Here is a 27,500-nt window from a genome sequence, read left to right on the forward strand (position 1 = left end):
TGTGTCCAAGCCTGGGACGTCTCTGTGTGTGTCCAAGCCTGGTACGTCTCTCAGTGTGTGTCCAAGCCTGGGACGTCTCTCAGTGTGTGTGTCCAAGCCTGGGACGTCTCTGTGTGTGTCCAAGCCTGGGACGTCTCTCAATGTGTGTCCAAGCCTGGGACGTCTCTCAGTGTGTGTCCAAGCCTGGGACGTCTCTCAGTGTGTGTCCAAGCCTGGGACGTCTCTCAGTGTGTGTGTCCAAGCCTGGGACGTCTCTCAGTGTGTGTCCAAGCCTGGGACGTCTCTCAGTGTGTGTCCAAGCCTGGGACGTCTCTGTGTGTGTGTCCAAGCCTGCGACGTCTCTCAGTGTGTGTGTCCAAGCCTGCGACGTCTCTCAGTGTGTGTGTCCAAGCCTGGGACGTCTCTCAGTGTGTGTGTCCAAGCCTGGGACGTCTCTCAGTGTGTGTGTGGAGCTGACTGACTGACTGATCTACAGGTAATAATAGTTATTTAGGAGCTGACTGACTGACTGATCTACAGGTAATAATAGTTATTTAGGAGCTGACTGACTGACTGATCTACAGGTAATAATAGTTATTTAGGAGCTGACTGACTGACTGATCTACAGGTAATAATAGTTATTTAGGAGCTGACTGACTGACTGATCTACAGGTAATAATAGTTATTTAGGAGCTGACTGACTGACTGATCTACAGGTAATAATAGTTATTTAGGAGCTGACTGACTGACTGATCTACAGGTAATAATAGTTATTTAGGAGCTGACTGACTGACTGATCTACAGGTAATAATAGTTATTTAGGAGCTGACTGACTGACTGATCTACAGGTAATAATAGTTATTTAGGAGCTGACTGACTGACTGATCTACAGGTAATAATAGTTATTTAGGTGCTGACTGACTGACTGATCTACAGGTAATAATAGTTATTTAGGAGCTGACTGACTGACTGATCTACAGGTAATAATAGTTATTTAGGAGCTGACTGACTGACTGATCTACAGGTAATAATAGTTATTTAGGAGCTGACTGACTGACTGATCTACAGGTAATAATAGTTATTTAGGAGCTGACTGACTGATCTACAGGTAATAATAGTTATTTAGGAGCTGACTGACTGATCTACAGGTAATAATAGTTATTTAGGAGCTGACTGACTGACTGATCTACAGGTAATAATAGTTATTTAGGAGCTGACTGACTGACTGATCTACAGGTAATAATAGTTATTTAGGAGCTGACTGACTGACTGATCTACAGGTAATAATAGTTATTTAGGAGCTGACTGACTGACTGATCTACAGGTAATAATAGTTATTTAGGAGCTGACTGACTGACTGATCTACAGGTAATAATAGTTATTTAGGAGCTGACTGACTGACTGATCTACAGGTAATAATAGTTATTTAGGAGCTGACTGACTGACTGATCTACAGGTAATAATAGTTATTTAGGAGCTGACTGACTGACTGATCTACAGGTAATAATAGTTATTTAGGAGCTGACTGACTGACTGATCTACAGGTAATAATAGTTATTTAGGAGCTGACTGACTGACTGATCTACAGGTAATAATAGTTATTTAGGAGCTGACTGACTGACTGATCTACAGGTAATAATAGTTATTTAGGAGCTGACTGACTGACTGATCTACAGGTAATAATAGTTATTTAGGAGCTGACTGACTGACTGATCTACAGGTAATAATAGTTATTTAGGAGCTGACTGACTGACTGATCTACAGGTAATAATAGTTATTTAGGAGCTGACTGACTGACTGATCTACAGGTAATAATAGTTATTTAGGTGCTGACTGACTGACTGATCTACAGGTAATAATAGTTATTTAGGAGCTGACTGACTGACTGATCTACAGGTAATAATAGTTATTTAGGAGCTGACTGACTGACTGATCTACAGGTAATAATAGTTATTTAGGAGCTGACTGACTGACTGATCTACAGGTAATAATAGTTATTTAGGAGCTGACTGACTGACTGATCTACAGGTAATAATAGTTATTTAGGAGCTGACTGACTGACTGATCTACAGGTAATAATAGTTATTTAGGAGCTGACTGACTGACTGATCTACAGGTAATAATAGTTATTTAGGAGCTGACTGACTGACTGATCTACAGGTAATAATAGTTATTTAGGAGCTGACTGACTGACTGATCTACAGGTAATAATAGTTATTTAGGAGCTGACTGACTGACTGACTGATCTACAGGTAATAATAGTTATTTAGGAGCTGACTGACTGACTGACTGATCTACAGGTAATAATAGTTATTTAGGAGCTGACTGACTGACTGATCTACAGGTAATAATAGTTATTTAGGAGCTGGCTGGCTGATCTACAGGTAATAATAGTTATTTAGGAGCTGACTGACTGACTGACTGATCTACAGGTAATAATAGTTATTTAGGAGCTGACTGACTGACTGACTGATCTACAGGTAATAATAGTTATTTAGGAGCTGACTGACTGACTGACTGATCTACAGGTAATAATAGTTATTTAGGAGCTGACTGACTGACTGATCTACAGGTAATAATAGTTATTTAGGAGCTGACTGACTGATCTACAGGTAATAATAGTTATTTAGGAGCTGACTGACTGACTGATCTACAGGTAATAATAGTTATTTAGGAGCTGACTGACTGACTGATCTACAGGTAATAATAGTTATTTAGGAGCTGACTGACTGATCTACAGGTAATAATAGTTATTTAGGAGCTGACTGACTGACTGATCTACAGGTAATAATAGTTATTTAGGAGCTGGCTGACTGACTGATCTACAGGTAATAATAGTTATTTAGGTGCTGACTGATCTACAGGTAATAATAGTTATTTAGGTGCTGACTGACTGACTGATCTACAGGTAATAATAGTTATTTAGGTGCTGGCTGACTGACTGATCTACAGGTAATAATAGTTATTTAGGAGCTGACTGACTGATCTACAGGTAATAATAGTTATTTAGGAGCTGACTGACTGACTGATCTACAGGTAATAATAGTTATTTAGGAGCTGACTGACTGACTGATCTACAGGTAATAATAGTTATTTAGGTGCTGGCTGACTGACTGATCTACAGGTAATAGTTATTTAGGAGCTGACTGACTGACTGATCTACAGGTAATAATAGTTATTTAGGAGCTGACTGACTGACTGATCTACAGGTAATAATAGTTATTTAGGAGCTGACTGACTGACTGATCTACAGGTAATAATAGTTATTTAGGAGCTGACTGACTGACTGATCTACAGGTAATAATAGTTATTTAGGAGCTGACTGACTGACTGATCTACAGGTAATAATAGTTATTTAGGAGCTGACTGACTGACTGATCTACAGGTAATAATAGTTATTTAGGAGCTGACTGACTGACTGATCTACAGGTAATAATAGTTATTTAGGAGCTGACTGACTGACTGATCTACAGGTAATAATAGTTATTTAGGAGCTGACTGACTGACTGATCTACAGGTAATAATAGTTATTTAGGAGCTGACTGACTGACTGATCTACAGGTAATAATAGTTATTTAGGTGCTGACTGACTGACTGATCTACAGGTAATAATAGTTATTTAGGAGCTGACTGACTGACTGATCTACAGGTAATAATAGTTATTTAGGAGCTGACTGACTGACTGATCTACAGGTAATAATAGTTATTTAGGAGCTGACTGACTGACTGATCTACAGGTAATAATAGTTATTTAGGAGCTGACTGACTGATCTACAGGTAATAATAGTTATTTAGGAGCTGACTGACTGACTGATCTACAGGTAATAATAGTTATTTAGGAGCTGACTGACTGACTGATCTACAGGTAATAATAGTTATTTAGGAGCTGACTGACTGACTGATCTACAGGTAATAATAGTTATTTAGGAGCTGACTGACTGACTGATCTACAGGTAATAATAGTTATTTAGGAGCTGACTGACTGACTGACTGATCTACAGGTAATAATAGTTATTTAGGAGCTGACTGACTGACTGATCTACAGGTAATAATAGTTATTTAGGAGCTGACTGACTGACTGATCTACAGGTAATAATAGTTATTTAGGAGCTGGCTGGCTGATCTACAGGTAATAATAGTTATTTAGGAGCTGACTGACTGACTGACTGATCTACAGGTAATAATAGTTATTTAGGAGCTGACTGACTGACTGACTGATCTACAGGTAATAATAGTTATTTAGGAGCTGACTGACTGACTGACTGATCTACAGGTAATAATAGTTATTTAGGAGCTGACTGACTGACTGATCTACAGGTAATAATAGTTATTTAGGAGCTGACTGACTGATCTACAGGTAATAATAGTTATTTAGGAGCTGACTGACTGACTGATCTACAGGTAATAATAGTTATTTAGGAGCTGACTGACTGACTGATCTACAGGTAATAATAGTTATTTAGGAGCTGACTGACTGATCTACAGGTAATAATAGTTATTTAGGAGCTGACTGACTGACTGATCTACAGGTAATAATAGTTATTTAGGAGCTGGCTGACTGACTGATCTACAGGTAATAATAGTTATTTAGGTGCTGACTGATCTACAGGTAATAATAGTTATTTAGGTGCTGACTGACTGACTGATCTACAGGTAATAATAGTTATTTAGGTGCTGGCTGACTGACTGATCTACAGGTAATAATAGTTATTTAGGAGCTGACTGACTGATCTACAGGTAATAATAGTTATTTAGGAGCTGACTGACTGACTGATCTACAGGTAATAATAGTTATTTAGGAGCTGACTGACTGACTGATCTACAGGTAATAATAGTTATTTAGGTGCTGGCTGACTGACTGATCTACAGGTAATAGTTATTTAGGAGCTGACTGACTGACTGATCTACAGGTAATAATAGTTATTTAGGAGCTGACTGACTGACTGATCTACAGGTAATAATAGTTATTTAGGAGCTGACTGACTGACTGATCTACAGGTAATAATAGTTATTTAGGAGCTGACTGACTGACTGATCTACAGGTAATAATAGTTATTTAGGAGCTGACTGACTGACTGATCTACAGGTAATAATAGTTATTTAGGAGCTGGCTGACTGACTGATCTACAGGTAATAATAGTTATTTAGGAGCTGACTGACTGATCTACAGGTAATAATAGTTATTTAGGAGCTGACTGACTGACTGATCTACAGGTAATAATAGTTATTTAGGAGCTGACTGACTGACTGATCTACAGGTAATAATAGTTATTTAGGAGCTGACTGACTGACTGATCTACAGGTAATAATAGTTATTTAGGAGCTGGCTGACTGACTGATCTACAGGTAATAATAGTTATTTAGGAGCTGACTGACTGATCTACAGGTAATAATAGTTATTTAGGTGCTGACTGACTGACTGATCTATCTAGAATGCAAGGTGTGTCTCCTGGTGCTCTGGGTTATTGGATGTGGTGTGTGTGTTTATATAACAGTGTGTTTGTGTCTCCAGGTGCCATGTCGTCTGGGCTGCGTCTGGAGGATTCTCCCTTCGGTCCCTATGACTTCCTGTCTGCTGGCTCCGCCCCCCTAAGCTCTCCCGGCCAATCAATGGGTTCGGTGGGCGACAGCTGGCCCCCTCGTGCCAAATCCCCCCATGGAAACACCAATGTTACCTGGCCCCCAGGTATGCACACACACACACACTCACACTCTCACACTCTCAGTACCCCCCTCACTCTCTATTCCTGTATAACTCTCTCCAGACCCCCCCTCACTCTCTATTCCTGTATAACTCTCTCCAGACCCCCCCCCCTCACTCTCTATTCCTGTATAACTCTCCAGACCCCCCCCTCACTCTCTATTCCTGTATGTCTCCCTCCAGACCCCCCCCTCACTCTCTATTCCTGTATAACTCTCTCCAGACCCCCCCTCACTCTCTATTCCTGTATAACTCTCTCCAGACCCCCCCCCCTCACTCTCTATTCCTGTATGTCTCTCTCCAGACCACCCCCCCTCACTCTCTATTCCTGTATAACTCTCTCCAGACCCCCCCTCACTCTCTATTCCTGTATAACTCTCTCCAGACCCCCCCTCACTCTCTATTCCTGTATAACTCTCTCCAGACCCCCCTCACTCTCTATTCCTTTGTCTCTCTCCAGACCCCCCCTCACTCTCTATTCCTGTATAACTCTCTCCAGACCCCCCCTCACTCTCTATTCCTGTATAACTCTCTCCAGACCCCCCCTCACTCTCTTCCTGTATGTCTCTCTCCAGACCCCCCCCTCACTCTCTCTTCCTGTATAACTCTCTCCAGACCCCCCCTCACTCTCTATTCATGTATGTCTCTCTCTAGACCCCCCCTCACTCTCTCTTCCTGTATGTCTCCCTCTAGACCCCCCCTCACTCTCTATTCATGTATGTCTCTCTCCAGACCCCCCCCCCCTCCCCTCACTCTCTATTCCTGTATAACTCTCTCCAGACCCCCCCCTCACTCTCTATTCCTGTATGTCTCTCTCCAGACCCCCCCCCCTCACTCTCTATTCCTGTATGTCTCTCTCCAGACCCCCCCCCCTCTCTATTCCTGTATGTCTCTCTCCAGACCCCCCCCCCCTCTCTATTCCTGTATAACTCTCTCCAGACCCCCCCCCTCACTCTCTATTCCTGTATAACTCTCTCCAGACACCCCCTCACTCTCTATTCCTGTATGTCTCTCTCCAGACCCCCCCCCCACTCTCTATTCCCGTATGTCTCTCTCCAGACCCCCCCCCTCCACTCTCTATTCCTGTATGTCTCTCTCCAGACCCCCCCTCACTCTCTATTCCTGTATGTCTCTCTCCAGACCCCCCCCTCTCTATTCCTGTATGTCTCTCTCCAGACCCCCCCCCCCCCCTCCACTCTCTATTCCTGTATGTCTCTCTCCAGACCCCCCCCCCCCCCCTCCACTCTCTATTCCTGTATGTCTCTCTCCAGACCCCCCCCCCCCCCCTCACTCTCTATTCCTGTATGTCTCTCTCCAGACCCCCCCCCTCTCTATTCCTGTATGTCTCTCTCCAGACCCCCCCCCCCCTCCACTCTCTATTCCTGTATGTCTCTCTCCAGACCCCCCCCCCCCCTCACTCTCTATTCCTGTATGTCCCTCCCCAGAGTTCCGGCCCGGGGAGCCATGGAAAGGTTACCCCAACATCGACCCTGAGACTGACCCTTTCGTGACCCCTGGTAGTGTCATCAACAACCTCTCCATCAACACCGTCCGCCACATAGACCACCTCAGAGACCTGACAGGTAACACACACTGTCCTCTACGTAGACCACCTCAGAGACCTGACAGGACACTGTCCTCTACGTAGACCAGAGACCTGACAGGACACTGTCCTCTATGTAGACCAGAGACCTGACAGGACACTGTCCTCTATGTAGACCAGAGACCTGACAGGACACTGTCCTCTATGTAGACCAGAGACCTGACAGGACACTGTCCTCTATGTAGACCAGAGACCTGACAGGACACTGTCCTCTGTAGACCACCTCAGAGACCTGACAGGACACTGTCCTCTATGTAGACCAGAGACCTGACAGGACACTCTCCTCTACGTAGACCAGAGACCTGACAGGACACTGTCCTCTATGTAGACCAGAGACCTGACAGGACACTGTCCTCTATGTAGACCAGAGACCTGACAGGACACTGTCCTCTATGTAGACCAGAGACCTGACAGGACACTGTCCTCTATGTAGACCAGAGACCTGACAGGACACTGTCCTCTATGTAGACCAGAGACCTGACAGGACACTGTCCTCTATGTAGACCAGAGACCTGACAGGACACTGTCCTCTATGTAGACCAGAGACCTGACAGGACACTGTCCTCTATGTAGACCAGAGACCTGACAGGACACTGTCCTCTATGTAGACCAGAGACCTGACAGGACACTGTCCTCTATGTAGACCAGAGACCTGAGGACCTGACAGGACCACTGTCCTCTATGTAGACCAGAGACCTGACAGGACACTGTCCTCTATGTAGACCAGAGACCTGACAGGACACTGTCCTCTACGTAGACCACCTCAGAGACCTGACAGGACACTGTCCTCTATGTAGACCAGAGACCTGACAGGACACTGTCCTCTATGTAGACCAGAGACCTGACAGGACACTGTCCTCTATGTAGACCAGAGACCTGACAGGACACTGTCCTCTATGTAGACCAGAGACCTGACAGGACACTGTCCTCTATGTAGACCAGAGACCTGACAGGACACTGTCCTCTATGTAGACCAGAGACCTGACAGGACACTGTCCTCTACGTAGACCACCTCAGAGACCTGACAGGACACTGTCCTCTATGTAGACCAGAGACCTGACAGGACACTGTCCTCTATGTAGACCAGAGACCTGACAGGACACTGTCCTCTATGTAGACCAGAGACCTGACAGGACACTGTCCTCTATGTAGACCAGAGACCTGACAGGACACTGTCCTCTATGTAGACCAGAGACCTGACAGGACACTGTCCTCTATGTAGACCAGAGACCTGACAGGACACTGTCCTCTATGTAGACCAGAGACCTGACAGGACACTGTCCTCTACGTAGACCACCTCAGAGACCTGACAGGACACTGTCCTCTATGTAGACCAGAGACCTGACAGGACACTGTCCTCTATGTAGACCAGAGACCTGACAGGACACTGTCCTCTATGTAGACCAGAGACCTGACAGGACAATGTCCTCTATGTAGACCAGAGACCTGACAGGACACTGTCCTCTATGTAGACCAGAGACCTGACAGGACACTGTCCTCTATGTAGACCAGAGACCTGACAGGACACTGTCCTCTATGTAGACCAGAGACCTGACAGGACACTGTCCTCTATGTAGACCAGAGACCTGACAGGACAATGTCCTCTATGTAGACCAGAGACCTGACAGGACACTGTCCTCTATGTAGACCAGAGACCTGACAGGACACTGTCCTCTATGTAGACCAGAGACCTGACAGGACACTGTCCTCTATGTAGACCAGAGACCTGACAGGACACTGTCCTCTATGTAGACCAGAGACCTGACAGGACACTGTCCTCTATGTAGACCAGAGACCTGACAGGACACTGTCCTCTATGTAGACCAGAGACCTGACAGGACACTGTCCTCTATGTAGACCAGAGACCTGACAGGACACTGTCCTCTATGTAGACCAGAGACCTGACAGGACACTGTCCTCTATGTAGACCAGAGACCTGACAGGACACTGTCCTCTGTAGACCACTCAGAGACCTGACAGGACACTGTCCTCTATGTAGACCAGAGACCTGACAGGACACTCTCCTCTACGTAGACCAGAGACCTGACAGGACACTGTCCTCTATGTAGACCAGAGACCTGACAGGACACTGTCCTCTATGTAGACCAGAGACCTGACAGGACACTGTCCTCTATGTAGACCAGAGACCTGACAGGACACTGTCCTCTATGTAGACCAGAGACCTGACAGGACACTGTCCTCTATGTAGACCAGAGACCTGACAGGACACTGTCCTCTATGTAGACCAGAGACCTGACAGGACACTGTCCTCTATGTAGACCAGAGACCTGACAGGACACTGTCCTCTATGTAGACCAGAGACCTGACAGGACACTGTCCTCTATGTAGACCAGACCTGACAGGACACTGTCCTCTATGTAGACCAGAGACCTGACAGGACACTGTCCTCTATGTAGACCAGAGACCTGACAGGACACTGTCCTCTATGTAGACCAGAGACCTGACAGGACACTGTCCTCTACGTAGACCACCTCAGAGACCTGACAGGACACTGTCCTCTACGTAGACCACCTCAGAGACCTGACAGGACACTGTCCTCTATGTAGACCAGAGACCTGACAGGACACTGTCCTCTATGTAGACCAGAGACCTGACAGGACAATGTCCTCTATGTAGACCAGAGACCTGACAGGACACTGTCCTCTATGTAGACCAGAGACCTGACAGGACACTGTCCTCTATGTAGACCAGAGACCTGACAGGACACTGTCCTCTATGTAGACCAGAGACCTGACAGGACACTGTCCTCTATGTAGACCAGAGACCTGACAGGACACTGTCCTCTATGTAGACCAGAGACCTGACAGGACACTGTCCTCTACGTAGACCAGAGACCTGACAGGACACTGTCCTCTACGTAGACCAGAGACCTGACAGGACACTGTCCTCTACGTAGACCAGAGACCTGACAGGACACTGTCCTCTACGTAGACCAGAGACCTGACAGGACACTGTCCTCTACGTAGACCAGAGACCTGACAGGACACTGTCCTCTACGTAGACCAGAGACCTGACAGGACACTGTCCTCTACGTAGACCAGAGACCTGACAGGACACTGTCCTCTACGTGGACCAGAGACCTGACAGGACACTGTCCTCTACGTGGACCAGAGACCTGACAGGACACTGTCCTCTACGTAGACCAGAGACCTGACAGGACACTGTCCTCTACGTAGACCAGAGACCTGACAGGACACTGTCCTCTACGTAGACCAGAGACCTGACAGGACACTGTCCTCTACGTAGACCAGAGACCTGACAGGACACTGTCCTCTACGTAGACCAGAGACCTGACAGGACACTGTCCTCTACGTAGACCAGAGACCTGACAGGACACTGTCCTCTACGTAGACCCAGAGACCTGACAGGACACTGTCCTCTACGTAGACCAGAGACCTGACAGGACACTGTCCTCTACGTAGACCAGAGACCTGACAGGACACTGTCCTCTACGTAGACCAGAGACCTGACAGGACACTGTCCTCTACGTAGACCAGAGACCTGACAGGACACTGTCCTCTACGTAGACCAGAGACCTGACAGGACACTGTCCTCTACGTAGACCAGAGACCTGACAGGACACTGTCCTCTACGTAGACCAGAGACCTGACAGGACACTGTCCTCTACGTAGACCAGAGACCTGACAGGACACTGTCCTCTACGTAGACCAGAGACCTGACAGGACACTGTCCTCTACGTAGACCAGAGACCTGACAGGACACTGTCCTCTACGTAGACCAGAGACCTGACAGGACACTGTCCTCTACGTAGACCAGAGACCTGACAGGACACTGTCCTCTACGTAGACCAGAGACCTGACAGGACACTGTCCTCTACGTAGACCAGAGACCTGACAGGACACTGTCCTCTACGTAGACCAGAGACCTGACAGGACACTGTCCTCTACGTAGACCAGAGACCTGACAGGACACTGTCCTCTACGTAGACCAGAGACCTGACAGGACACTGTCCTCTATGTAGACCAGAGACCTGACAGGACACTGTCCTCTACATAGACCAGAGACCTGACAGGACACTGTCCTCTATGTAGACCAGAGACCTAAATAAGTATATATACAGTGCCTTGCGAAAGTATTCGGCCCCCTTGAACTTTGCGACCTTTTGCCACATTTCAGGCTTCAAACATAAAGATATAAAACTGTATTTTTTTGTGAAGAATCAACAACAAGTGGGACACAATCATGAAGTGGAACGACATTTGTTGGATATTTCAAACTTTTTTAACAAATCAAAAACTGAAAGATTGGGCGTGCAAAATTATTCAGCCCCTTTACTTTCAGTGCAGCAAACTCTCTCCAGAAGTTCAGTGAGGATCTCTGAATGATCCAATGTTGACCTAAATGACTAATGATGATAAATACAATCCCTTGTGTGTAATCAAGTCTCCGTAAAAATGCACCTGCACTGTGATAGTCCCAGAGGTCCGTTAAAAGCGCAGAGAGCATCATGAAGAACAAGGAACACACCAGGCAGGTCCGAGATACTGTTGTGAAGAAGTTTAAAGCCGGATTTGGATACAGAAAGATTACCCAAGCTTTAAACATCCCGAAGAGCACTGTGCAAGCGATAATATTGAAATGGAAGGAGTATCAGACCACTGCAAATCTACCAAGACCTGGCCGTCCCTCTAAACTTTCAGCTCATACAAGGAGAAGACTGATCAGAGATGCAGCCAAGAGGCCCATGATCACTCTGGATGAACTGCAGAGATCTACAGCTGAGGTGGGAGACTCTGTCCATAGGACAACAATCAGTCGTATATTGCACAAATCTGGCCTTTATGGAAGAGTGGCAAGAAGAAAGCCATTTCTTAAAGATATCCATAAAAAGTGTTGTTTAAAGTTTGCCACAAGCCACCTGGGAGACACACCAAACATGTGGAAGAAGGTGCTCTGGTCAGATGAAACCAAAATTGAACTTTTTGGCAACAATGCAAAACGTTATGTTTGGCGTAAAAGCAACACAGCTCATCACCCTGAACACACCATCCCCACTGTCAAACATGGTGGTGGTGGCAGCATCATGGTTTGGGCCTGCTTTTCTTCAGCAGGGACAGGGAAGATGGTTAAAATTGATGGGAAGATGGATGGAGCCAAATACAGGACATTCTGGAAGAGAACTGGGACGGAGATTTGTCTTCCAACAAGACAATGATCCAAAACATAAAGCAAAATCTACAATGGAATGGTTCAAAAATAAACATCCAGGTGTTAGAATGGCCAAGTCAAAGTCCAGACCTGAATCCAATCGAGAATCTGTGGAAAGAACTGAAAACTGCTGTTCACAAATGCTCTCCATCCAACCTCACTGAGCTCGAGCTGTTTTGCAAGGAGGAATGGGAAAAAAATGTCGGTCTCTCGATGTGCAAAACTGATAGAGACATACCCCAAGCGACTTACAGCTGTAATCGCAGCAAAAGGTGGCGCTACAAAGTATTAACTTAAGGGGGCTGAATAATTTTGCACGCCCAATTTTTCAGTTTTTGATTTGATAAAAAAGTTTGAAATATCCAATAAATGTCGTTCCACTTCAGGATTGTGTCCCACTTGTTGTTGATTCTTCACAAAAAAATACAGTTTTATATCTTTATGTTTGAAGCCTGAAATGTGGCAAAAGGTCGCAAAGTTCAAGGGGGCCGAATACTTTCGCAAGGCACTGTATATACATATTACATTAGATTTATATATTATATATACATATTACATTAGATTTATATACATTACATTAGATTTATATATAGATATATTATATATTACATTAGTTTATATAGATATATTATATATTACATTAGTTTATATAGATATATTATATATTACATTAGTTTATATATATATATATATAGAAGTTCAGACTGGATCTGATTTATCTCTGGAGAAACTACAACTCCCTACTACATCACACAGTTCAGACTGGATCTGATTTATCTCTCGAGAAACTACAACTCCCTACTACATCTCACAGTTCAGACTGGATCTGATTTATCTCTCGAAACTACAACTCCCTACTACATCACACGAGAAACTACAACTTTATCTGAAATGGAATTCAAATATTTGAACCAATGGCGGTCATTTGTTTGTTTAAAAACCTAAAATAAGTGAAATGTTGTTTAATCGCTCAGCACTATTGAATATCCCTGACTTGATGATTTGTACTTCTACAGTCAGTCAACTAACCCGGTCTGTCCTCAGGCTAGTGGACTAGCTTCATTTCATCCCTGCTTTTGGAGTCTATTGTTCTGGCCGGTGGTAACTGTGTCTCTCTCTTTTTCTCTCTTTTTCTCTCCTTTCTCTCTCCTTTCTCTCTCCTTTCTCTCCTCTCTTTTTTCTCTCGCTCTCGCTCTCTCCTCTGTCTCTCTCTTCTCTCTCGCTCTCCAGGACCATCCTCATCTCTGAACACCACGATGCCTTCTAACAGTGCCTGGTCATCTAGTCGTGCCTCCAGCCACAGTGGTTCACTCACCAGTACAACACAAAGCACTACGGGTAGGTCTAACCCCATCTAACCCTCCCCACTACGGGTAGGTCTAACTCTCCCCTCTACAGGTAGGTCTAACCCCCTCTAACCCTCCCCACTACGGGTAGGTCTAACCCTCCCCACTACGGGTAGGTCTAACCCCCTCTAACCCTCCCCTCTGTCATTATCAATTCAGGTCATTTACCACCTTATGGACTGTTCTCCCCTCCTCCCTCTCCTCCCCCTCTCTCTCCCCCCCTCTCTTCTCTCCCCCCTCCCCCTCTCTCTCCCCCTCTCTCTCTCTCCCCCCCTCTCTCCCACTCTCCTCCCCCTCTCTCCCCCTCTCCTCCCCCCCCTCTCTCCCCCTCTCCTCCCCCCCTCTCTCCCCCTCTCCTCTCCTCCCCCCCTCTCTCCCCCTCTCCTCCCCTCTCTCTCCTCTCCTCCCCCCCCTCTCCCTCCCTCTCCAGTCAGGTCCGGAGAGTCTAAATGGTCTCCAGGAGGGTGCAACTCATCTCTGGCCCATGAGCTGTGGAAGGTCCCTCTGGCTCCTAAAGGTCTTTCAGCCCCTTCCCGCCCCCCTCCCGGCCTCACCAGCCACCCTCAGAAACCCCCTCCACCCTGGGGGGAAGCTCCTCTCCGCTTGGGGGGCTGGGGGCACTCTGACTCCAGATACACACCTGGTGAGACTGCCTGTAAACAAGGGTGTGCCTGTAAATGTGTGTATGTGTGTGTGTGTGTGGGGAAATGTGTGCCTGTAAATGTGTGTATGTGTGTGTGTCTGTGGGGAAATGTGTGTGTGTGTTGCCTAATTCACACCAAGCTGTTTCACACACCTGAAGTACCTTCAGAAAGTATTCAGACCCCTTTTCTTCTTCTTGTTACGTTTTACAGGAAAATAACGATACCCCGTAATGACATCACAATATGGGGTATTGTGATGTCATTATGTGGTATTGTGATGTCATTACGTGGTGTTGTGATGTCATTACGGGGTGTTGTGATGTCATTACGGGGTGTTGTGATGCCATTACGGGGTGTTGTGATGCCATTATGTGGTGTGATGTCATTACGGGGTGTTGTGATGCCATTACGGGGTGTTGTGATGTCCCGTCATTTCACTGTAGAGCCTCTAGTCCTGCTCACTATACCTTATCCAACCTATTAGTTCCACCACCCACACATGCAATGACATCTCCTGGTTTCAACGATGTTTCTAGAGACAATATCTCTCTCTTCATCACTCAATACCTAGGTTTACCTCCACTGTATTCACATCCTACCATACATTTGTCTGTACATTATACCTTGATGCTATTTTATCGCCCCCAGAAACCTCCTTTTACTCTATGTTCCAGACGTTCTAGACGACCAATTCTCATAGCTTTTAGCCGTACCCTTATTCTACTCCTCCTATGTTCCTCTGGCGATGTAGAGGTGAATCCAGGCCCTGCAGTGCCTAGCTCCACTCCTATTCCCCAGGCGCTCTCTTTTGACGACTTCTGTAACCGTAATAGCCTTGGTTTCATGCATGTTAACATTAGAAGCCTCCTCCCTAAGTTTGTTCTATTCACTGCTTTAGCACACTCTGCCAACCCGGATGTTCTAGCTGTGTCTGAATCCTGGCTTAGGAAGACCACCAAAAATTCTGAAGTTTTAATTCCAAACTACAACATTTTCAGACAAGATAGAACTGCCAAAGGGGGCGGTGTTGCAATTTACTGCAAAGATAGCCTGCAGAGTTCTGTCCTACTATCCAGGTCTGTACCCAAACAATTTGAACTTCTACTTTTAAAAATCCACCTCTCTAAAAACAAGTCTCTCACCGTTGCCGCCTGCTATAGACCACCCTCTGCCCCCAGCTGTGCTCTGGACACCATATGTGAACTGATTGCCCCCCATCTATCTTCAGAGTTCGTGCTGCTAGGCGACCTAAACTGGAACATGCTTAACACCCCAGCCATCCTACAATCTAAACTTGATGCCCTCAATCTCACACAAATAATCAATGAACCTACCAGGTACCTCCCCAAAACCTTAAACACGGGCACCCTCATAGATATCATCCTAACCAACTTCCCCTCTAAATACACCTCTGCTGTCTCCAACCAAGATCTCAGCGATCACTGCCTCATTGCCTGCATCCGTAATGGGTCAGCGGTCAAACGACCTCCACTCATCACTGTAAAACGCTCCCTGAAACACTTCTGCGAGCAGGCCTTTCTAATCGACCTGGCCGGGGTATCCTGGAAGGATATTGATCTCATCCCGTCAGTAGAGGATGCCTGGATATTTTTTAAAAATGCCTTCCTAACCATCTTAAATAAACATGCCCCATTCAAGAAATTTAGAACCAGGAACAGATATAGCCCTTGGTTCTCCCCAGACCTGACTGCCCTTAACCAACACAAAAACATCCTATGGCGTTCTGCACTAGCATCGAACAGCCCCCGTGATATGCAGCTGTTCAGGGAAGCTAGAAATCATTATACACAGGCAGTTAGAAAAGCCAAGGCTAGCTTTTTCAAGCAGAAATTTGCTTCCTGCAACACTAACTCAAAAAAGTTCTGGGACACTGTAAAGTCCATGGAGAATAAGAACACCTCCTCCCCAGCTGCCCACTGCACTGAAGATAGGAAACACTGTCACCACTGATAAATTCACCATAATTGAGAATTTCAATAAGCATTTTTCTACGGCTGGCCATGCTTTCCACCTGGCTACTCCTACCCCGGACAACAGCACTGCACCCCCAACAGCAACTCGCCCAAGCCTTCCCCATTTCTCCTTCTCCCAAATCCATTCAGCTGATGTTCTGAAAGAGCTGCAAAATCTGGACCCCTACAAATCAGCCGGGCTAGACAATCTGGACCCTTTCTTTCTAAAATTATCTGCCGAAATTGTTGCCACCCCTATTACTAGCCTGTTCAACCTCTCTTTCGTGTCGTCTGAGATTCCCAAAGATTGGAAAGCAGCTGCGGTCATCCCCCTCTTCAAAGGGGGGGACACTCTTGACCCAAACTGCTACAGACCTATATCTATCCTACCGTGCCTTTCTAAGGTCTTCGAAAGCCAAGTCAACAAACAGATTACCGACCATTTCGAATCTCACCATACCTTCTCTGCTATGCAATCTGGTTTCAGAGCTGGTCATGGGTGCACCTCAGCCACGCTCAAGGTCCTAAACGATATCTTAACCGCCATCGATAAGAAACATTACTGTGCAGCCGTATTCATTGATCTGGCCAAGGCTTTCGACTCTGTCAATCACCATATCCTCATCGGCAGACTCGACAGCCTTGGTTTCTCAAATGATTGCCTCGCCTGGTTCACCAACTACTTCTCTGATAGAGTTCAGTGTGTCAAATCGGAGGGTCTGCTGTCCGGACCTCTGGCAGTCTCTATGGGGGTGCCACAGGGTTCAATTCTTGGACCGACTCTCTTCTCTGTATACATCAATGAGGTCGCTCTTGCTGCTGGTGAGTCCCTGATCCACCTCTACGCAGACGACACCATTCTGTATACTTCCGGCCCTTCTTTGGACACTGTGTTAACAACCCTCCAGGCAAGCTTCAATGCCATACAACTCTCCTTCCGTGGCCTCCAATTGCTCTTAAATACAAGTAAAACTAAATGCATGCTCTTCAACCGATCGCTACCTGCACCTACCCGCCTGTCCAACATCACTACTCTGGACGGCTCTGACTTAGAATACGTGGACAACTACAAATACTTAGGTGTCTGGTTAGACTGTAAACTCTCCTTCCAGACCCATATCAAACATCTCCAATCCAAAGTTAAATCTAGAATTGGCTTCCTATTTCGCAACAAAGCATCCTTCACTCATGCTGCCAAACATACCCTTGTAAAACTGACCATCCTACCAATCCTCGACTTTGGCGATGTCATTTACAAAATAGCCTCCAATACCCTACTCAACAAATTGGATGCAGTCTATCACAGTGCAATCCGTTTTATCACCAAAGCCCCATATACTACCCACCATTGCGACCTGTACGCTCTCGTTGGCTGGCCCTCGCTTCATACTCGTCGCCAAACCCACTGGCTCCATGTCATCTACAAGACCCTGCTAGGTAAAGTCCCCCCTTATCTCAGCTCGCTGGTCACCATAGCATCTCCCACCTGTAGCACACGCTCCAGCAGGTATATCTCTCTAGTCACCCCCAAAACCAATTCTTTCTTTGGCCGCCTCTCCTTCCAGTTCTCTGCTGCCAATGACTGGAACGAACTACAAAAATCTCTGAAACTGGAAACACTTATCTCCCTCACTAGCTTTAAGCACCAACTGTCAGAGCAGCTCACAGATTACTGCACCTGTACATAGCCCACCTATAATTTAGCCCAAACAACTACCTCTTTCCCAACTGTATTTAATTTTAATTTATTTATTTATTTTGCTCCTTTGCACCCCATTATCTTTTTATTTCTACTTTGCACATTCGTCCATTGCAAAACTACCATTCCAGTATTTTACTTGCTATATTGTATTTACTTTGCCATCATGGCCTTTTTGCCTTTACCTCCCTTCTCACCTCATTTGCTCACATTGTATATAGACTTGTTTATACTGCATTATTGACTGTATGTTTGTTTTTACTCCATGTGTAACTCTGTGTCGTTTTATCTGTCGAACTGCTTTGCTTTATCTTGGCCAGGTCGCAATTGTAAATGAGAACTTGTTCTCAACTTGCCTACCTGGTTAAATAAAGGTAAATAAATAAATAAATAAATTATGTGGTATTGTGATGTCATTATGTGGTGTGATGTCATTACGGGGTGTTGTGATGCCATTACGGGGTGTTGTGATGCCATTATGTGGTATTGTGTGGATTGGGGGGAAACAATTGTAACGTAACAAAATGTGGAAAAGGTCAAGGGGTCTGAATACTTTCCGAAGGTGCCTATAGTTCATGGCACAAAGGATCATGGGAGAACAAACATCAGAGCCGGTAGGGTACGGATTGGCCCCCCCCAGAGCCGGTAGGGTACGGATTGGCCCTGTAGTGGAAATCAAGTGTGTCTTGGTAATAATCGTCTGTTCTCTCCTGCCACTCAGGTTGTAGTTGGAGTGACGGTAGCAGCAGCTCAGGGAGAACCAACTGGCTCGTTCTCAAGAATCTCACAACTCAGGTAAACACACACACTTACACACACGCACTTATACAAACACACACACTTACACACACACACTTACACACACGCACTTATACAAACACACACACTTACACACACACACACACTTACACACACGCACTTATACAAACACACACACACACTTACACACACGCACTTATACAAACACACACACACACTTACACACACACACTTACACACACGCACTTATACAAACACACACACACACTTACACACACGCACTTATACAAACACACACACTTACACACACACACTTACACACACGCACTTATACAAACACACACACTTACACACACGCACTTACACACACACACTTACACACACGCACTTATACAAACACACACACTTACACACACGCACTTACACACACACACACACTTACACACACGCACTTACACACACACACTTACACACACGCACTTACACACACACACACACTTACACACACACACTCTGGCCTACTATCTACCAGTGTTGTAGGACTTGACTCTGACTTGACCAGTGGGGACAGAAAATCTCTCTTTTGTATAATTCAACATATTAGCTACAACAGCAAATGTGCAACAGTGTCATGAAATGGGGAAAACATGGTTTGATGCTTTTAGGAGGGCTACCAAGGGACTAGTGACTGGTTGGCTGCTTTTAGGAGGACTACCAAGGGACTAGTGACTGGTTGGGGGACTACCAAGGGACTAGTGACTGGTTGGAGGACTACCAAGGGACTAGTGACTGGTTGGCTGCTTTTAGGAGGACTACCAAGGGACTAGTGACTGGTTGGGGGACTACCAAGGGGCTAGTGACTGGTTGGAGGACTACCAAGGGACTAGTGACTGGTTGGCTGCTTTTAGGAGGACTACCAAGGGACTAGTGACTGGTTGGAGGACTACCAAGGGGCTAGTGACTGGTTGGCTGCTTATAGGAGGACTACCAAGGGACTAGTGACTGGTTGGCTGCTTATAGGAGGACTACCAAGGGACTAGTGACTGGTTGGCTGCTTTTAGGAGGACTACCAAGGGACTAGTGACTGGTTGGAGGACTACCAAGGGGCTAGTGACTGGTTGGCTGCTTATAGGAGGACTACCAAGGGACTAGTGACTGGTTGGCTGCTTTTAGGAGGACTACCAAGGGACTAGTGACTGGTTGGCTGCTTTTAAGGGGGACTACCAAGGGACTAGTGACTGGTTGGCTGCTTTTAGGAGGACTACCAAGGGGCTAGTGACTGGTTGGCTGCTTTTAGGAGGACTACCAAGGGACTAGTGACTGGTTGGCTGCTTATAGGAGGACTACCAAGGGACTAGTGACTGGTTGGCTGCTTTTAGGAGGACTACCAAGGGACTAGTGACTGGTTGGCTGCTTTTAGGAGGACTACCAAGGGGCTAGTGACTGGTTGGAGGACTACCAAGGGGCTAGTGACTGGTTGGAGGACTACCAAGGGGCTAGTGACTGGTTGGCTGCTTTTAGGAGGACTACCAAGGGACTAGTGACTGGTTGGCTGCTTTTAGGAGGACTACCAAGGGACTAGTGACTGGTTGGAGGACTACCAAGCGACTAGTGACTGGTTGGCTGCTTTTAGGAGGACTACCAAGGGACTAGTGACTGGTTGGAGGACTACCAAGGGGCTAGTGACTGGTTGGCTGCTTTTAGGAGGACTACCAAGGGACTAGTGACTGGTTGGAGGACTACCAAGGGACTAGTGACTGGTTGGCTGCTTTTAGGAGGACTACCAAGGGACTAGTGACTGGTTGGCTGCTTATAGGAGGACTACCAAGGGACTAGTGACTGGTTGGCTGCTTATAGGAGGACTACCAAGGGACTAGTGACTGGTTGGCTGCTTTTAGGAGGACTACCAAGGGACTAGTGACTGGTTGGCTGCTTTTAGGAGGACTACCAAGGGACTAGTGACTGGTTGGAGGACTACCAAGGGGCTAGTGACTGGTTGGCTGCTTATAGGAGGACTACCAAGGGACTAGTGACTGGTTGGCTGCTTATAGGAGGACTACCAAGGGACTAGTGACTGGTTGGCTGCTTATAGGAGGACTACCAAGGGACTAGTGACTGGTTGGCTGCTTTTAGGAGGACTACCAAGGGACTAGTGACTGGTTGGCTGCTTTTAGGAGGACTACCAAGGGACTAGTGACTGGTTGGCTGCTTTTAGGAGGACTACCAAGGGACTAGTGACTGGTTGGCTGCTTTTAGGAGGACTACCAAGGGACTAGTGACTGGTTGGCTGCTTTTAGGAGGACTACCAAGGGGCTAGTGACTGGTTGGAGGACTACCAAGAGACTGGTTGGCTGCTTTTAGGAGGACTACCAAGGGACTAGTGACTGGTTGGCTGCTTTTAGGAGGACTACCAAGGGACTAGTGACTGGTTGGAGGACTACCAAGCGACTAGTGACTGGTTGGCTGCTTTTAGGAGGACTACCAAGGGACTAGTGACTGGTTGGAGGACTACCAAGGGGCTAGTGACTGGTTGGAGGACTACCAAGCGACTAGTGACTGGTTGGCTGCTTATAGGAGGACTACCAAGGGGCTAGTGACTGGTTGGCTGCTTATAGGAGGACTACCAAGGGACTAGTGACTGGTTGGCTGCTTATAGGAGGACTACCAAGGGACTAGTGACTGGTTGGCTGCTTATAGGAGGACTACCAAGGGACTAGTGACTGGTTGGCTGCTTTTAGGAGGACTACCAAGGGACTAGTGACTGGTTGGCTGCTTTTAGGAGGACTACCAAGGGACTAGTGACTGTCAAGGCTGTTACTTCCATTTCTTAACTTCTCCTCTCCCTCCTCTCCTCTCCTCTCCTCTCCCTCTCCCTCTCCCTCTCCCTCTCCCTCTCCCTCTCCCTCTCCCTCTCCCTCTCCCTCTCCCTCTCCCTCTCCCTCTCCCTCTCCCTCTCCCTCTCCCTCTCCCTCTCCCTCTCCCTCTCTCCAGATGGATGGTTCTACTCTGAGGACTCTCTGTATGCAACATGGTCCTCTGATTACATTCCACCTCAACCTGCCGCATGGCAATGCTGTGGTATGTTACAGCTCCAAGGACGAGGCAGCCAAGGCACAGAAGAGTCTGCACATGTAAGACAATTATACACACACAATGCAACTCCCTCCTTCTCTTCATCCCTCGCTCTCTCTCCTCTTCATCGCTCTCTCTCCTCTTCATCCCTCGCTCTCTCTCCTCTTCATCCCTCGCTCTCTCTCCTCTTCATCGCCCTCTCTCTCCTCTTCATCGCCCTCTCTCTCCTCTTCATCCCTCGCTCTCTCTCCTCTTCATCCCTCGCTCTCTCTCCTCTTCATCGCCCTCTCTCTCCTCTTCATCGCCCTCTCTCTCCTCTTCATCGCCCTCTCTCTCCTCTTCATCGCCCTCTCTCTCCTCTTCATCGCCCTCTCTCTCCTCTTCATCGCCCTCTCTCTCCTCTTCATCGCCCTCTCTCTCCTCTTCATCGCCCTCTCTCTCCTCTTCATCGCCTCTCTCTCCTCTTCATCGCCCTCTCTCTCCTCTTCATCGCCCTCTCTCTCCTCTCATCGCCTTCTCTCCTCTCTTCTCTCTCTCCTCTTCATCGCCCTCTCTCTCCTCTTCATCGCCCTTTCTCTCTCCTCTTCATCGCCCTTTCTCTCTCCTCTTCACCCCTCTCTCTTCTCTCTCTTCTCTCTCTCCTCTTCATCCCTCTCTCTCTCCTCTTCATCCCTCTCTCTTCTCTCTCTCCTCAGGTGCGTACTAGGGAACACTACCATTCTGGCTGAGTTTGCCAGTGAGGAGGAAATCAACCGCTTCTTTGCACAAGGTCAGTCATTGGCCGCTGCCTCCCCGGGCTGGCAGGCCATTGGCTCCTCTCAGAGCCGAATGGGTGGAGCCTTGGAGGGTTCCCACCCCTTCCCCAGCCGCGCCCCGGAGCCCAGTCAATGGAACGGCAGCGACCTCCATAGCTCCTCCCTTTGGGGCGGGTTGAACTATTCCACTAGCCTATGGGGCGCCAGCGAGGGCGGGAGGATCAACAGCCCTTCTCCAATCAGCTCCTTCCTCCCCGTGGATCACCTGACAGGGGGCGGGGACTCCATGTAAAGCCCGTGTCAGTCGAGTGTCGCACGCTGGACAGCGTGACGACAGACTGAGTCGTCTGGAATCGTTATTAGTCTCAAAAACACAAAGAAAAAAATGTCCAAGACCAAAAAAACAAAACGGCTCCTTCTCACTTACAAATATACAAGAAGGGGGTCACCCCGTGGAAAATACATACAGGAAGTAGGGGGGGGGGGGGTCACCCTGTGGAAAATACATACAGGAATTAGGGGGGAGGGGGTCACCCCCGTGGAAAATACATTCAGGAAGTAGGGGGGGGGGGGGTGGGGTCACCCCGTGGAAAATACATTCAGGAAGTAGGGGGGGGGGGGGGTCACCCTGTGGAAAATACGTACAGGAAGTAGGGGGGAGGGGGTCACCCCGTGGAAAATACATACAGGAAGTGGGGGGGTCACCCTGTGGAAAATACGTACAGGAAGTAGGGGGGGGGGTCACCCTGTGGAAATTACGTACAGGAAGAGGGGGGGGTCACCCTGGAAAATACGTACAGGAAGTAGGGGGGGGGGGGTCACCCTGTGGAAAATACTACAGGAAGTAGGGGGGGGGGGGGTCACCCTGTGGAAAATACGTACAGGAAGAGGGGGGGGGTCACCCTGGAAAATACGTACAGGAAGTAGGGGGGGGGGGGTCACCCTGTGGAAAATACGTACAGGAAGTAGGGGGGGGGGGGGTCACCCTGTGGAAATTACGTACAGGAAGTAGGGGGGGGGTCACCCTGGAAAATACGTACAGGAAGTAGGGGGGGGGGGGTCACCCTGTGGAAAATACGTACAGGAAGAGGGGGGGGGGTCACCCTGGAAAATACGTACAGGAAGTAGGGGGGGGGGGGTCACCCTGTGGAAAATACTACAGGAAGTAGGGGGGGGGGGGGGTCACCCTGTGGAAAATACGTACAGGAAGAGGGGGGGGTCACCCTGGAAAATACGTACAGGAAGTAGGGGGGGGGGGGTCACCCTGTGGAAAATACTACAGGAAGTAGGGGGGGGGGGGGGGGGGGGGTCACCCTGTGGAAAATACGTTTGTTTTTTTCCCTGCACATATATCCACGTTGTTTTTCCGCCCTCCTAAACAACACACATATCAGTTGGTATACTTGAATCACGCAGGACAATTCTATAATGTGAAGGACAGCAAAAAATGCCTTATTATTATTATGCTTCAAAACTGAAACCGAAAAAAAAAACCGACACAGAAAAGCTTTTGTCTATTTCATTCATGGTCCCTGTTATTGGAATCCAATCATTGTTGTTTTATTGTCATGTTGTTGTTTTGCTTCCACTTTGCACTGAAACGTTATTTTTCTCTCAGTGTTTAATCTGCAATACAGAGGTTCCAATGTAGCTGTTTACTCAAGGACGTTCTTACTGTGTGTGTGTGTGTGTGTGTGTGTGTGTGTGTGCGCGTGTGTGTGTGTGTGTGTGTGTGTGTGTGTGTGCTCTCCTCTCTGCCTTGGCACAAATACCTTCCGGTGGTATTGTGGAGAAGCAGTTTAACGATATAGAGATGCTGATTTATGGCTCGTTTCGATGTTTAAAGAAGTATTTGCACCGATGTTGTGTTTTAAAAGTAGAGAACGTGAGTCTCTGCTCAGTGTAAAGGACTGTATCTCAGCTGTGACTGGAGCCCCGCCCTGCCAGACTGGGGGGGGGGACGACGACGACACTATGACAACAGGGGCAGAACTTGTTGTTAGAGACCAGCCTATTGTTGTGATGGAGGCGGCCTCCGGTTGTTATGGCGACGGCCTCCGGTTGTTATGGCGACGGCCTCCGGTTGTTATGGCCTCCGGTTGTTATGGCGACCGGCCTCCGGTTGTTATGGCGACGGCCTCCGGTTGTTATGGCGACGGCCTCTTGTTTACAGGCCCTTAGGAGGGCGACAGGTGGGTGGTCATCTTCCTTCATTTTAAAAACTTTTTTTTTTTTTTTTTATACAAGAAAAAATACTAAAAAAAATATTAAAATTAAATAAAAAATCTATAAAAAAAAATAAATGTTTAAAAAATGAAAAAAATCTGTACCACAACTCTATAGAGGACGAAGACGATGCTGAACCTCTGGGAACCATGTTCTGATCTGGTGGGGGGTCGGTCAGTGTCCTGACTGTGGGGTCGTCAGTGTCCTGACTGTGGGGTCGGTCAGTGTCCTGACTGTGGGGTCGGTCAGTGTCCTGGCTGTGGGGTCGGTCAGTGTCCTGACTGTGGGGTCGGTCAGTGTCCTGGCTGTGGGGTCGGTCAGTGTCCTGGCTGTGGGGTCGGTCAGTGTCCTGGCTGTGGGGTCGGTCAGTGTCCTGACTGTGGGGTCGGTCAGTGTCCTGACTGTGGGGTCGGTCAGTGTCCTGACTGGGGTCGGTCAGTGTCCTGGCTTGTGGGGTCGGCTGTGGGGTCGGTCAGTGTCCTGGCTGTGGGGTCGGTCAGTGTCCTGGCTGTGGGGGTCGGTCAGTGTCCTGACTGTGGGGTCGGTCAGTGTCCTGACTGTGGGGTCGGTCAGTGTCCTGACTGTGGGGTCGGTCAGTGTCCTGACTGTGGGGTCGGTCAGTGTCCTGGCTGTGGGGTCGGTCAGTGTCCTGGCTGTGGGGTCGGTCAGTGTCCTGGCTGTGGGGTCGGTCAGTGTCCTGGCTGTGGGGTCGGTCAGTGTCCTGGCTGTGGGGTCGGTCAGTGTCCTGACTGGGGGGTCGGTCAGTGTCCTGGCTGTGGGGTCGGTCAGTGTCCTGGCTGTGGGGTCGGTCAGTGTCCTGACTGGGGGGGTCGGTCAGTGTCCTGACTGGGGGGTCGGTCAGTGTCCTGGCCCGTGGTTCTGGTTAGACCTGAAATGGAGCCAGTGTCTCCCCAGATCCTCTCCTTGTCGGAAGCATCCATCTTCTAGCACTGAAACGACTTCTGGTTGTGTGAGTTAGTTTGTTCTTTGCCAAAATACCTGCTTGGAAGAGCTCAGCGGTTTCACCGCCCCCCCCCCAATGCTGTCTTAAGAAAAGGTAGAGAAATCAACGTGCTTCCTCCTCCTCTTCCTCGCCACTGTCCTCCCAGTGTGTGTGTGTGACGTCAGTGGGACTGAACCATAAAGCTGATCCCTGTATCTATGCATATTGTAGCCAATCACAAGGACTACAGACACGGGGAGGAGGGGCTTAATTCTGTCCGTGTCACAATAATAGTGTTTTTTTTGTGTTTCGGCTTCTTCTTCGTACCTCCCTAGATGGTGGTCTGTCTGTGGTCGCTGCTGGGGGGGGGGCGAGGGGGGGGTGAATGTAACCTATCGGTGGTCGTAAACACAACTCATTTGAATAACTGAGCGTTTAGATTTACCCCCGCTGTTTACCATATTGATTGTTTTAAGTTATGATGACGCGCAGCGTGTGAGAGCTGCAAAACAGGGAGGAGATGTCGGCATTAGGACCTTCATTTCTTTACTTACATTTAGTATCTATAGAAACTAAGATAATCCAACTGTTTCTCTCCAGGAGTTTTATTGGACTAGTAGAAGTTGCTAGTTGTGTGTTTCTTCTCCTCTCCTCTCCTCTCCTCCTCCTCTTCTCCTCTCCTAGTTGTGTGTTTTGACGTTGTGTTCCTTGACTGTATTGAATACCTTTATAAAGGCATTAGCGTACAACAGACTCTCCTCTCCTCCTCTCCTCTCCTCTCCTCTCCTCTCCTAGTTGTGTGTTTTGACGTTGCGTTCTTTGACTGAATTGCTCCTCTCCTCCTCCTCCTCTCCTCTCTCCTCTCCTCTCCTCTCCTCTCTCCCCCTCCTCCTCTCCTCTCCTCTCCTCTCCTCTCCTCTCCTCTCCTCTCCTCTCTCCTCTCCTCTCCTCTCCTCTCCTAGTTGTGTGTTTTGACGTTGCGTTCCTTGACTGAATTTCTCCTCTCCTCTTCTCCCTCCTCTCCTCTCCTAGTTGTGTGTTTTGACGTTGCGTTCCTTGACTGTATTGCTCCTCCTCCTCTCCTCCTCCTCCTCCTCCTCTCCTCCCTCCACATCTCTCCTCCTCCTTCCTCCTCCTACAATCTCCTCTCCTCCTCCTCCTCCTCCTCTCCTTTCCTCCCTCCTCCTCCTCTCCTCTCCTAGTTGGTGTGTTTTGACGTTGCGTTCTTTGACTGAATTGCTCCTCTCCTCTCCTCCTCTCCTCCCTCCTCCTCCTCTCCTCTCCTAGTTGTGTTTTGACGTTGTGTTCCTTGACTGTATTGCTCCTCCTCCTCTCCTCCTCCTCCTCATCTCCTCTCCTTCCCCTCCACATCTCTCCTCCTCCTCCCTCCCTCCTCCACATCTCCTCTCCTCCTCCTCCTCTCTCCTCCTCCTCCTCCTCTCCTAGTTTGTGTTTTGACGTTGCGTTCCTTGACTGTATTGCTCTCCTCCTCTCCTCAGCTCCTCTTCATCTCCTCTCCTCTCCGCTCCTATCCTCTCCTCTCCTCTCCTCTCCTCTCCTCTCCTCTCCTCTCCTCTCCTCTCCTCTCCTCTCCTCTCCTCTCCTCTCCT

At 47.9% G+C, this 27,500-nt stretch overlaps 2 protein-coding genes across 11 annotated transcripts in view; both read left to right on the top strand.

The window, feature by feature from the left end:
• Window positions 1-24,958, top strand: part of LOC109883743 (trinucleotide repeat-containing gene 6A protein) — an 88,432-nt gene extending 63,474 nt beyond the window's left edge. For all 10 annotated transcript variants that reach the window (XM_031813869.1, XM_031813871.1, XM_031813868.1 and 7 more), the window contains 7 exons: window positions 5,492-5,665; window positions 7,126-7,263; window positions 13,704-13,811; window positions 14,250-14,462; window positions 18,857-18,930; window positions 21,886-22,025; window positions 22,662-24,958. In XM_031813869.1, coding sequence (XP_031669729.1) covers window positions 5,492-5,665; window positions 7,126-7,263; window positions 13,704-13,811; window positions 14,250-14,462; window positions 18,857-18,930; window positions 21,886-22,025; window positions 22,662-23,013 — 1,199 coding nt within the window. In that variant the 3' untranslated portion in view covers window positions 23,014-24,958. The remainder of the gene's footprint in view (window positions 1-5,491; window positions 5,666-7,125; window positions 7,264-13,703; window positions 13,812-14,249; window positions 14,463-18,856; window positions 18,931-21,885; window positions 22,026-22,661) is intronic.
• Window positions 24,788-27,305, top strand: LOC116359887 (uncharacterized). The gene is made up of 3 exons (XM_031813768.1): window positions 24,788-24,913; window positions 25,126-25,331; window positions 25,464-27,305. Exons 1-3 carry the CDS (start codon window positions 24,788-24,790, stop codon window positions 25,924-25,926), a joined length of 795 nt encoding a protein of 264 aa, XP_031669628.1. The 3' UTR covers window positions 25,927-27,305.
• Window positions 27,306-27,500: the final 195 nt, after the last annotated feature.

The sequence above is a fragment of the Oncorhynchus kisutch genome, unplaced genomic scaffold (assembly GCF_002021735.2).
Source record: "Oncorhynchus kisutch isolate 150728-3 unplaced genomic scaffold, Okis_V2 Okis06b-Okis10b_hom, whole genome shotgun sequence".
Taxonomy (NCBI): domain Eukaryota; kingdom Metazoa; phylum Chordata; class Actinopteri; order Salmoniformes; family Salmonidae; genus Oncorhynchus; species Oncorhynchus kisutch.